We start from the raw sequence: 12,899 nt of genomic DNA on the forward strand, positions 1-12,899 counted from the left end.
CTTTCTTTCTTTCTTTCTTTCTTTCTTTCTTTCTTTCTTTCTTTCTTGAGACAGGGTCTCAGTATGTAGAGAGGGCCAGCCTAAAATTCAACAGAGATCTGTAGGCCTCTGCCACCCAAGAATTGGGTCACAGGCATGTGCAACCATACCTTTTAGTTTTAACTTTGTAATATGAACCCCTAGTGTATACAGAATTGAATTATCACTGGACTAGTCGTTGGTAGAGCTGAGTACAGAAAGAAAACATATTAGTTCCCAGAGGAGAGCTCTGTCATATTGCAAAGGTTTTCAGTTTAGGAATCAGAGGGGTGTGTTTCAGAACTGGATAAATAGGGCAAATGCTTTCCTATTATCCCAGCAAGACAGTAAATAACTTGTACTAGAAAGACAACTGTTTTGTATATTGATGTAATCAATATGGATAGTGGTAAGCAAATAAATGCTTTACATGCTTAATTCTCACACATTTAAAATATATCTTGGCTTATTTCTGGTGTAAATCAAGGCATAATTCTTTCCTAAATGGTTGACCAATGGCCCTGGTATGATTTATTGAACAACTTTTCCTTCTATCACCAATCAAATTCGCCTTTAATATACACTTCACATCATCTCAAAAGCCTTTCTCAGCCTACCTCCTGATTCTATCAGCAGCGTTTCAGTTCCGTGGAGGCTTATATTTGTGCAAGTCTTAATTACCCTGGCACTCCCACATGGAAGGGCAGGTGTACTACCCCTCCTTTTCTTTTCTCATAGTGTTTGGTAATCCTATTTATTACTTCAAATAAATTAAAAAATTTGAGGTATCATCGTTAGGGTTTTTTTTTTGTGCAACATGAAATCAATACAGTATCTTGAGACTACATGATATAATTAAAGCATTTGGTTTATCATGAGCGAACACTAGCTGTCTATTCAATCTTTTATGCCCTCCAATTAAATTAAAATTTATTCATATAGTGTTACTCTTTTAACAATTATGAAGACTTACCATTATATTTTAAATTAGAGCATCTGGAATAAAGGATGCTTTTGGCTTTCATATTATCCATGAATTTTTAGATTCAAGTCCCTTGGAGACACTTACATTTTAAATAGTTCTTTAGTAATTATGTCCTCTAGCTGAATAATCAGACCTGAAAACAAAACAAAACAAAACAAAACAGTGACATTTGGAAGTTGTTTCTGCTTCGTTATTTCGTTGCTGTTCAAAGAACATTGGCTTTGGATTTTTTTTTTTTTTTTTTTTTTTTTTTTTTTTTTTTTTTTTGACTGCTGGTGTTTTTGCAAGCTGGTTTGTTTGGTTCAGTAGTCCTCCGTCTCCTCATTGTCCTGCCTCCTGAGTGCTGGGATTACAAGTGCTTGTCATCATGCTGACTTCAAAACCACTGCTGTGATTCATTCTTTTCTGTTTTTATTTTCATTGCTTTAGTTCTGTGCCTCAAACTACTCTTCTTGGCTTCTGGGGGAGCCCCATTCATTTCATTTTCTTGGCTCCCTTGTTCTTACTCGTTTCCCCATTCACAGGTAAGTGCACTGCAGACTCTTTCACTGGTCTTTCTCTCAGTCCCTCCTGTCCTTCAGTAATGATCTCAGCACTTTCAAGATCTCAGGATTCACTTAGGACCGTAGGTATCATACAAGAAGGGCCTGCTGAAGAATGGAAATTGGCACTTAAACATTATAGTAAACACACAACATGAAATTTGCCTACTTAGCCATTTTGAAATGTTCATTTGGGTGAATAACACATTTTATTATGCATTTGATTATGGTCTAGACTTTAGCGAAGTGCTAAGTGGTCCTCATTTGTTTTTGCTCAGCTAGGATGAAACTCAGGGTCTTGTTCGTGTTTGGCAAGTTACTTCCCATTGAGCTCTCTCCCTAAACTATAAAAGTATCATTTTTTTTTGAATGAGCTTTTAGTTGTACCCATTTATTTTTGATATTTAAAGTTTATATCGTGCTTTTTTATTTTCTAGGCAGGGTATTGCTGTGAAGCCTTGACTGCCTCATCTCAAAATTGTCCTGATTCTCCTATTTCTACCTCCTGATTGCAGGGATTACAGGCTTGCACCACCACATCCAGATCTATCATCTATCTATCTATCTATCTATCTATCTATCTATCTATCTATCTATCTTGGTTTTTAGAGATAAGGTTTCTTTTTGTAGCCCTGGTGTCTTGGAACTTGTTCTGTAGACCATGCTGTCCTTGAACTCACAGACATCTGCCTGCCTCTGCTTCGCAAGTGTTGGGATTACAGGCCTGCTCCATCTATTGCCTGGCACAGATCCCATTTATTCTTAATGGCTGACCAGCTGTTATTATTTTTTATTGTGTTATGTCTGTTTTCCTTCTGCTCATTTACTAATTCTAGGCCTCAGGCTAAAGCTTGGTCCCCTTTTCTATCTGTATAGTATTGCCATCCCCAAGTGCTAATTTTTAAAAACACTTTTAACTTTAATTTTTATTTTTTCTTCACCGTTTATTCACGATACACCCCAATTGAAACCCCCTTCCTCAACTTCCCCATCCCCATCCTCCCTCCCCCCTCCCTCTTTCCCTCTTATCCTCATCCCCTTCCCCTAGTCCACTGAAAGGGGGCGTTCTCCACTATTGCCATCTGCCCATAGCTTGTTAAGTCTCATCAGGACTGCCTGGATCCTCTTTTGTTAAAATTTCAAGTGGTTCCCAGCAGCACACTAAAGTACAAGCATTTAGCATCCAAGGCCCCTCTCTCCCTTTTCGCTCAGGTGACACACCGGGCAAGCATAGTGGCTAGTGGCGGGACCATCTGGGACCGTCTGGAGAAGGGAGAAGGGAGCTATGAAGCCAAGGGCAGATACCTGGTCCTTATGTTACCACAGCCTTCACTTTTTCTCCCAAGAAAAACTTGTATGTATAAATGTCCCAATTAAAACGTGTCCGTTTTAATTTATATTTTGAGAAACTTCCAAATAACTGAAAAATATGTTTGAAAAACATGTTTAAGCTCCGGGGGTCTAGTCGGAGACCCCCATCCTCTATTATCCCGGCTACCTTAGGTGTTCTGGGCTTGCTTGGAAGTGGGGCACAACATCACAGCATAAAGAAATGTTAAAGTAGGTCCGAAGGGGCTTGGGAATTATTGCTGAAAAAACAAAAAGTGGTAGTTTAGAGCAGCGGTTCTCAAACTTTCCAACGCTGCCACCTTTGAACACAGTTCCTCATGTTGTGGTGATCCTCACCCACAAAGTTATTCTCATTGCTACTTCACAACTAATTTTGTTGTTGTTGTGAACTGGAATATAAATGTATGGTTTCCGATGGTCTTAGGCGTCCCCTGTTCAAAGGTCTTTTGTCGCCCGGAGGGGTCCCGACCTCCAGGTTGAGCACTGTTGCTTTAGAGGGCTTTCCCGGTTCCTGGGAAAGGCCATAGACGTAAATTTACTTGAACACAGTACTTTCTACCTGAGGCATTTTGCTGGAACTGAAACTTTATTAACCTAAGTTTTGTTAAATATCGGTAGTAAAAAAAAATTTTTTTTTGTGGGGGGGCGTATTTTACAGGTCAAGTGCTTCAAGATGTCCACCTTTCGGAAACACTTCGGGCTGACAGCCAAAGACGAATCGTGCATATTTAAAGAGCTCGAGAAGGTTCGCCAGCGGACCAGGACCATTCGCCGGAGGAGTCTCTGGTTCAAGCAGAGGCTGGATTTCAGTCCGCCTTTGAGCTCAAGTTCCGAGGAAGAGCCCCCGGACCAGGACAAGGAAGAGCGCCCACGCAGCAGCGGTAGGAAGAGGTCGAAGGAGAAGAAGGGGCGCGCGCCGTGGCCTGGGGCGCAGGGTGCGAAGCTCCCCGCCACGGCCGACCTGCAGGGGGCGCGGCGCCGGCCGGGGAAGCGGCCGCCCTTCTGCCCGCGGGAGTTCTACATGCGCAGCTCGGCGTACCGCCGGTTCGGTCCCTTCACGCGGCTGCCGGTCATCGCCACGCAGGCTGGCACCGCCAGGCCCGCGCTGCTGCTCCGACACATCACGCGCATCAGGAGGCCGCGCAGCAAGGGCCCCGTGGCGCAGGTGTCCAAGCGCGTGTACTTCCTGAGCCCCGCGCAGGAATCGCGGCTGCTCGACGTGGTCCGCCAGCGCTACAGGCAAGCCAGCTCCCTGTCCAGCCTGAGCAGCGAGGCCGACGAAGGAAAGTCGCGCAGGCTGCGCTTCCACACCCACTACTTGCGCCAGGCCGCAAGCTGGGCCCAGTGGCCATCCAGGACATCGTCCGGATCCCCGCACGAGGGGCGCTCCACGAGCCAGATATTCTCACCTGGTCCGATTACGCGATCCTTGCCCACGAGCATAGAGGAGATCATTGCCTCTCTGCAGTCCGAGGCCCAGCAAGCCGCTGACCAGACCATCAAGGAGCTCATAGAGAGCATCCTGGGCCAGAACTACGAAGACATAATGACAGTAGGTGTACGAACTCTATAGATTATACACACATGTAACACACGTGTATATACATTTTGTGTGTGCATGCATGTATACATGCATGGATACGTAATATTTTATTGTGCATATTTCAGTTTATATGGTTAGATAACAAACCCCAAGGTGTTATTGAAGTTCTTTGCATCTTACTTAAATTTTGAATTTTTGCATTTTCCCTTATGGGATTCTACAGTGTTTTCAGAGTCAGAGAGACGGAGAGGTTCTTTCAAGAGGGATTCAAAGCACATTTGCTGACAGCCAGCGTAGTAGCACCTCCCCTGTGGCCTTCCTTTCAATGGTTGTCATTGCTTTCTATTGAAAGACCGGGACAGGAGGTTGATGTGGAAACATTTCACTTTTTTTTTTTCTTGAGTTTAGCCTAATTAGTCATGATTAACAGAATAATGAATTTATATGCCAAGAAAATCATTATTACATTTAACTCTGTAATAAAATTTTCTAGTGGGGGCTATTCTCTTAAAACAATAAAACATTTTCTTAGTCCTTTCTAACTTTAGACACTTATAAATGCACGTTGTATGCCAAGCACTGTGACACACATTACACAAATAAATGTTCTGTTTTTCATGTGTGTTTATGTGTGTTCGTCTTGGATATATATCCGAGGTTGATGTCCAGAATAACATCAGGTAGGTGGATGCCAATAGATTTGCTTTATGTAGGAATAGAAGTGAGATTTTCCATGTGAAATGGTTGCTCACTGGGAAGCCTTCCAGTTTAGTGGAGCTAGTGAGTTTGCACAACCACAACTAACGTATGGTAGAGTTGGCTCTTCCCCAGTCATCTTTGATCAGAGGTTGTGTCAGAATTATGCCGAGAGAGAGAGAGAGAGAGAGAGAGAGAGAGAGAGAGAGAGAGATGGCTGTGAAAAATTATCTAGCGTGTCTGTGAGGGTTTATTTTCACTAGGTTAACCGAGGTGAGACAGGGCATCCTGAAAGTGGGCGGCACCATTCCCTGGGCCTGGGCCCTGGACTGCACGAAAAGGAGAAAGCTAGATGAGCCTTGCTTCTGGACTTCCTAACTGTTGACATGACATGAGAAGCTTTCTCAAGCTTCTTCTTGTTTTTGCTGCCATGATGGAATGTGAGCCATCCCATCTTCAAACTGTGAGCCAGTATAAACTTTCCACCCTTAAGTTGTTTTCATAGGGGTATTTTGTCATAGCAACAAGAAAAGCATACATACATGTACATACATATACCAATACAGTGTGTGTGTATGTATGCAGATAATTTGCTGCCTGGAGCAGTGAAGATTTTGTATGACTCTTCATCGATTTGCTTAAGGAACTGTATAGATAAAGCAAAATAGAATTAAGGATATAAGTTACCCAGAAGAAGGCAAAAAAAAAAAAATTAGCAGAGAAAGAACAAAGAAAAAAATAAGACAGGAAACCTGAACTGTAATGTTCCACTAAGTATTTGTGGTCTGAATACATCAGTGGAAAGACAAGGGTTGACTGATGTGACCTAACTATATATTGTCAAAAACAAATAATCCCTGAAATGATTATATGTAAGAGTTTATCTAATAAAGCAACAGTTTTCTTAAACCCAGCTAGCTTCCAAAACAATTGACACAGAGAGACTATGATTCATGTTACAAGCTTAAAGCGCGGCAAACTTCAGCCCTGTAAGCTGTTTACCTCTCTCTCAGCTACACCACCATGTGACTTGCCAATACGTCATCCCTGCTGGGCTCCATCCTGCCATGACCTCCTAGTCCATCTTCTGCTTCTTCCTCCTCTCTCTCCTCACCTTGTGGTCCCTGGACCCCAAGTATGCAAACCCTAAACTCTGCCTCCCTTTCTTCTGCCAAATCCCAAGCTTTAGCATTTTTTTTTATTAACCAATCAACTTTAAATTAGGTGGAGCCAAGGTTTTTACAAGAAGGACAGGTGCCTGTGAGAATGTGCTCATCTGGGAGACAACCAGACCTGGGAAGGGGTTAGTAATTAGCATTAAAATACACAGCACCGGACCAACCCCCCAAAATTATCTAGGTAGTTAAAAATGAAGGTGGAAATACATCATTCACTTGTCAATCAAAAGAACGCAGGAGTGGGTGTGTTACCATCAGAGAAAGTAGATTCCAAAGCTTCACAAACAACTACAGTAGGCCAGACAAAAAAAGAAGCAGTCTGCCAAGAAGACAAAGGATCCTACGTGTGTCTGTAGTAAGTAACAGAGATAGAAAATGTACAAAGAAAGACAAAGTCAGAAAGTCTAAAATTGTATTTGAGGACTCCTAACATTCCTCTTTTAAAAATTAGGAAAACTAGGCGATTTGTTCCTGCCAAGGAATCATATAACAAAATTGACCATATAATGAATGAAGCATAGAATAATCTCAGTAAAATGAAATAATCAAAATAATTGCAGTGTGTTCTGTAACCATGTGGAATCCAACTAGAAATGCAGAGATAAGAACATCTTTAGGCAGTTAGTTGGAAACTAGATGGGATAATTTTGAGTAAGTTCTAGATCAAAGAGGACATGTCACAGAGAGAAAAACAATACTGAACTGAACTGAATTTTGATAAAAACAAAATGTCAAAAGACTTTGGGTCACAGTTAAAGTGAGGCAAAGGGAAGTTGATGGCAAAAGAGGAAAAGTTCCAAATCAATAGCAAGGGTTATCAGGCCATGTTGGTTTCTGATGTGATTCATCGGTATCATGGCTGGGTAGGACTGAAGGTTGCCTGTCCCTTTGGAAGCTTGCACTGTCTTTCAGTGCAATGAAAGGTAGTCCTTACGGACGGGGCATGCAGGCTGGTTCTAGCTCAGGAGTCTCTGGGTTCTGTTTCTGAAGGACGAGGTGTCTTTAGTAATATGGACTTGCTTTCCAGCACTAGGAGATGGTAACCAATGGCAACAGCAGCAGGTTTTATGTTTTGGGAGTCTCTTAGTTTTGCCAACAACTTAAAAGAGGACTTCTTATTTCTGGTATTGGATTTTTTGTTAAGTGGTCTTTGGTCATTGGAGGAAGCAATTTCAGCCCGAATGAGAAACATTCATTAAAAGTACATATATATTTATACACTGAATTACGTGCATTACAGGTTTTTTAAAGGTATATAGTTAATAGCATGGTTCTTTGCTATTCTCCAGACATCCTTATGGCTACTTTGCCCCCCTTTTTCTGTATTTGCTGCCCTCCCTCTTCCCTAAGGAGTCCCTTCTTTTCCCTGATGTGATTGCTTGCAGCCTGCCGTTCTCTTTTCTATTGCCCCCTCACCCCCGGCCCCTATTTTGGTGTGAAGAGGAATGGCCTCTGTAGGTTCATACATTTGAATGCTTAGTCATCAGGGAGTGGCACTACTTGAGAAGGAGTACACGGTGTGGCTTTGCTGGAGGAAGTTTGTCAGTGTGGTTGGTTTTTGAGGTTCCATAAACCCAAGCTAATCACAGGGGCTTTCACTTTCCTGCTGCCTGTGGCTCTGGATGTAAAACTCTCAGCTACTTCCCCAGTAACATGTCTGTCTATATGCTGCCATTTTCCTGCTAACCCTCTGGAACTGTAAGCAATGTTAAATGATTTCTTTACAAGAGTGGCTATGGTCATGGTGTCTCTTCACAGAAATAGCACGGTGGCTAAGACAACTGGCAGTGTTCCTATTTTACTTTCCTAGTTTCTGTAGTCACTGCAGGCTATGTGCTTATACCTGGAGGTTTGGAGCTAGGATCCTCCAAAAAGAGAGAACATGGGACATTTGTCTTGCTGGGCCTGGGTTACTTCACTCAAAATGATCTTTTCTTGTTCCATCCAAACTGCAAAGTTAGTGATTACACTTTTCTTCACAGCTGAATAACATTCCACATACCACATTTTCATTATTATTTATCAGCCGTAGGACATTTAGGTTGTTTTCATTTCCTAGCTATGGTGAAAAGAACAACAATGAGCATGAGCACGGCTGAGCAAGTATCTGTGATGGCATGTCCTTTGAGCATATGTGAGGAGTGGGATAGCTGGGTCATATGGTAGGTTCATTTTTAGCATCTTAAGGATTCTCTACACTGATTTCCATGGTGGCCATGCCAGGCTGCAGTCCCACCAACGGTGGGTGGGGTTCCTTTCCCCCGGAATCCTCTCTAGCATTTGCTGTCAGTTGTTCCACTGATCTTCCCCATTCTTACTGGGGTAAGATGGAATCTCAAAGTCATTTTGATTTGCATTTCCCTAATTGCTAGAGACAATGAATATTTTTTTAAAAAGATGTTTTACAGCCATTTATTTCTCTATTAAGAATTCCCTGTTCAGGCTCTAGGCTCAATTTTTTCAAGTGGCCCTTTTTTTTTCATTCTTTGCTTTTTTGAGTTCTTAGTATATTCTTATATTCTTGATATTAATTATCTGCAAGATGTATGGTAAATATTCTCTCCCAATCTGTGGGCTTCATCTTCACTTAGTCAGTTCTTTCTTCAGCTATGCAGAACTTTCTTCATTTCATGAAGCCTCACCTGTCAATTGTGAGGCCTTAATTCTTGGGCAAATGGAGTATTAAAGAGGAAGTTTTTTTCGAGAGCTGGAGCAGATAGAGCACTTGCCTGTGTTTTCTTCTAGCAGTTTCAGTGTTTCATGTTTTGTGTTTAGTTCTCTGAGTCATTTGGAGTTAGTTTTGTGCAAGGTGATAGCTACAGGTCTAATTCTGCATGTTGACATCCAGTCTTCACAGCATGATTGGTTGAAGATACCTTCTTCTCTTCTTTTTCTCCCAGTGTATGATTTTGGAGTCTTTGTCAGATATAAAGTAGCTGAAGTTATTTGTGCTTATGTTTGGTTCTTCCATTTTGTTCCATTGGTTTATATGTCTGTTTTTATGCCAATACCATATTGTTTTTATATCTTAAGATCTGGAATTGTAATCACTCTAGCATTGTTCATTTGCTCAGGATTGTTTTGGCAATCTGGGGTCTTTTGTGGTTTGTTATTAATTTTGAGATAGTTTTTTTTTCTAGTGCTGTGAGAAATGAGATAAGGATTTTGAATGGAAATGCATTGAATATGTAAATAGCTTTTGGTAGAATAGTCATTTTAGCAATGTTAATTCTGACAGATGAGCATAGGATGTCTTTCCATTTTTCTGTGTCTTTATCTCTTCAGGAGTTTAAAGTTTTTGTTGTAGGTGTCCTTTATGTCCTTGGTTAGGCTTATAACTAGATATTTTCTTTTTATTTGGGATTATTGTGAATGGGAGTGTGTTCATGATCTTCTTCTGTGCATGTTTTCATTGGTGTATAGTAAAACTATTGATTTGTGCAAGTTAATCTGTATTCTGCCACATTGCTGATTTTGTTTAACATTTCTAGAAGTTTTCTGGTAGATTTTGGAAATCTTCTATCCATGTTTGTATCCCTTTCATTTCCTTCTCTTGCCTTATTGCTCTAGCTAGTACTTCAAGGACAATGCTGAAAAAGACTTGAGGCAGTGAACATCCCTGTCTCATGTCTGACTTCGGTTGAATTGCTTCAGGCTTTTCTCTATTTACTATGATACTGGCCGTGAGTTTCTTGTATATCTGTAGTATGTTGATATTTGCTCCCTTTAGTCCTACATTCTCTTGAACTTTTATCATAATGGCATGTTAGATTTTTTTCCAAAGGCCTTTTCTGTATTTATTAAAATGATCACGGGATTTTTGTCTTTAAATATACCTATATGGCTTATTATATTTATTGACTCACATATGTTAAATCATCCCTGCATTTTAGACATAAGGCTAACTTGGTCATGTTTTATAATGTTTTGATGTGCGTACGTATTCTGTTTGCAAGTAGTTTAGAGTATTTTGTGTCCATATTCATCAGGGAAAACTGTAGTTTTCTTTTTGTGTGTGTGCCTTTAATTAGAGTGATACTGGATTTGTAGAAGGAGTTTGGCAGTGTTCATTCTGTTTCTCTGTCTCTGCCTTGTCTTGTCTCTCTCTCTTAAATGGTGTAAGAATGAGTGGATATAGATCTTTGAAAGTCTGGTGGAATTCTTTGCATCTGGCCCTGGGCTTTTTTTGGTTGGAGTTCTGCTTCTTTTCCAATAGGGGTTATGGGTCTGTTTGATCTTGATTTAACTTTGATAGATTACAGAAATTAATGTTTTAGTTTTTCAGATTGGTGGTATACAGATTTTTAAAGTATGTTCTTGTGATTCTCTGAAGTTTTTCTATCTGTTGTGATATTTCCATTTTCATCTCTACTTTTATTAATTTGGATCTTCTTTCTCCTTATTTTAGTTATTTGGTCTAAGGGTTTCTCAATCTTGTATATTATTTCCAGGGAACCAGGTCTTGCTTTCATTGGTTCTTTTTATTTTCTTGTTTATGTGTTTCTATTTCATAGTTTTCAGCCCTGAATTCGAGTATTCTTTGCTTTCTACTCTTTTTGGGTATTATTTATTCCTGTTCTAAAAATTTCAGGAATTTTGCTAATATATTAACATGAGATCTCTCCATTTTTTTTTGATGTAGACACAGTACTGTCAACTTGCCACTTAGAACTACCTTTTTTTTGTGTCACATAGATTTTGTTTTGTTGTATTTTCACTTTAATTCAATTCTAAAATGTTTTAATTTTCTTCTGATTTCTGTCTTGACCCATTTCTTATTTAGTAACGAGGCTTTCAGTTTCCACAAGTTTGTGTATTTGCTGTTGTTTCTATTGTTGGTGTTCAGCTTTAATCCATGGTAGTCAGATAGGATGTGTCATGTCATTTCAATTTTCTTGTGTCTGTTGAGACTTTGTGTCCTAGTATGTAGTCAGTTTTGGAGAAAATTCCACGAGCAGCTGAAAAGAAAGATATCCTTTAGTGTTTGTTTGGCTTGTTCTGTAAATGTCTGCTAGTTCCTTTTGGCTTATAATAATATTTAACTCCATCATTTTTCTGTCCTTTTTCAGAGTAAGGTGTTGAAGTCACCCCCTGTCAATGTGTGGGGATAAGCATGTGGTTTTAGCTGTGGTAGTGTTTTATTAACTTGTGTATTCTTGTGTTTGGTGCATAAGTCCTGATATTACAACATCTTCATGGTGGATTTTTTTTCTCCAAGAGTGTCTAGTATCTTTCCCTATTTCTTCTGATTAGTTTTGGTGTGAAGTCTATTTTTCCAGATATTAAAATTGCTATTTCTCTTCCTTTTGCTTGGAAGAGTTTTTCCATCCTTTAACTTTGAGGTGATGTCTCTACTTAGTGGTGAGGTATGGATTCAGCAGAAAGCAGGATTTTGTTTTTCTAATCCAGTCTTTTAGTCTGTGTCTTTTTATTGGATAATTGGGGTAGTTTATTTTTAATTTTACCAATGAGAAGTGTTTATTGATTCCTGTTATTTTGTTGCTATAATGTGGGTTCCTCCCTTTTTAATTTACTGTTCTTAGATTATTTATTCTGTGTGTCTTCTTGGTTGTGGTTAGCTCCTTCAGTTTTCTTTTTAGTGCCTTCTGTAGGGCTGGATTGATAGATAGAAAGAGCTTAAAGTTGATTTTATTGTGGAATTTTCCCCCTTTGGTTGGGATTAATAGTTTTGTTGGTTACAGCAGTCAGGACTGGAATCCGTCTTCTCTGTGTTTGTAGAACATCTGTTCATGCTCTTCTGAGTTTCAGAGTCTCCACTGAAAAAGTTAGGTGCTATTCTTCTGGGAGGGCCTTTAGCTTTTAACATATTTTCTTTGCTCTGTGCACTTAGTGTTTTTATGGGCTGTTTTTCTTCTGATACCGCCGATAGATGTTTGGTATGTGTCTTGTCCCCTCATAGGTAACTGCTTTAGAATGGGGATATTTCTGGATGCAGTGGCACATTCCTGCAATCCCAGCACTCAGGAGGCAGAGGCAGGCAGATCTCTGTGAGTTCTAGGCCAACCCGGTCTACCAAATGAGTCCAGGACAGCCAAGGCTACACAGAGAAACCCTGTCTCAAAAACCAACCAAACGAAAAGAATTGGGAAATTTTCTGTTATGATTTTGTTAAAAATATTTTTTGTGCCTTTTACCTGGGAAATTTCTTTCTTTTTTTTTTCTACCCCTATTTATAGGTTTTGTTTGTTTGGTGGTTCTTTCATACTGACCTTAGTGCCAGGATTTTTTTTTTTAGGGTTAACATTTTCTTTGACTGAACTATTTCTTCTATTTTGTCTTCAAGAAATTCCCTGTTCCCTGTGTTGTAACCCATTGGTGATGCTTACCTCTGAGGGTTTTTTGTTTGATATCCTAAGTTTTTCTTTCTAGTTTTGTTTCAGTTTGGATTTTCTTTAGTGATTCTATTTCTACCTTAATGTCTTAAACCCTTTTCATTATTTCATTCAACCGTTTGTGTTTTCACTGTCTTTTAAAAGGCACTTATTTATAATTTCTTTAAGGTCTTTCAGCATACCCCATAATTGCTCTTTTCAAAGCCTGTTGCAATAGGGTCACTGGGTTCTACA

At 40.0% G+C, this 12,899-nt stretch overlaps 1 protein-coding gene across 1 annotated transcript in view; it reads left to right on the top strand.

Annotated features, from left to right (window-relative positions):
• Ttc6 (tetratricopeptide repeat domain 6) overlaps window positions 1-12,899 on the top strand; it is a 203,548-nt gene that overhangs the window by 24,317 nt on the left and 166,332 nt on the right. Inside the window, exon 4 of the mRNA XM_055608708.1 lies at window positions 3,554-4,447. Coding sequence (XP_055464683.1) covers window positions 3,569-4,447 — 879 coding nt within the window. The 5' untranslated portion in view covers window positions 3,554-3,568. The remainder of the gene's footprint in view (window positions 1-3,553; window positions 4,448-12,899) is intronic.

The sequence above is a fragment of the Psammomys obesus genome, unplaced genomic scaffold (assembly GCF_907164565.1).
Source record: "Psammomys obesus unplaced genomic scaffold, mPsaObe1.curated_primary_1811, whole genome shotgun sequence".
Classification (NCBI taxonomy): Eukaryota; Metazoa; Chordata; class Mammalia; order Rodentia; family Muridae; genus Psammomys; species Psammomys obesus.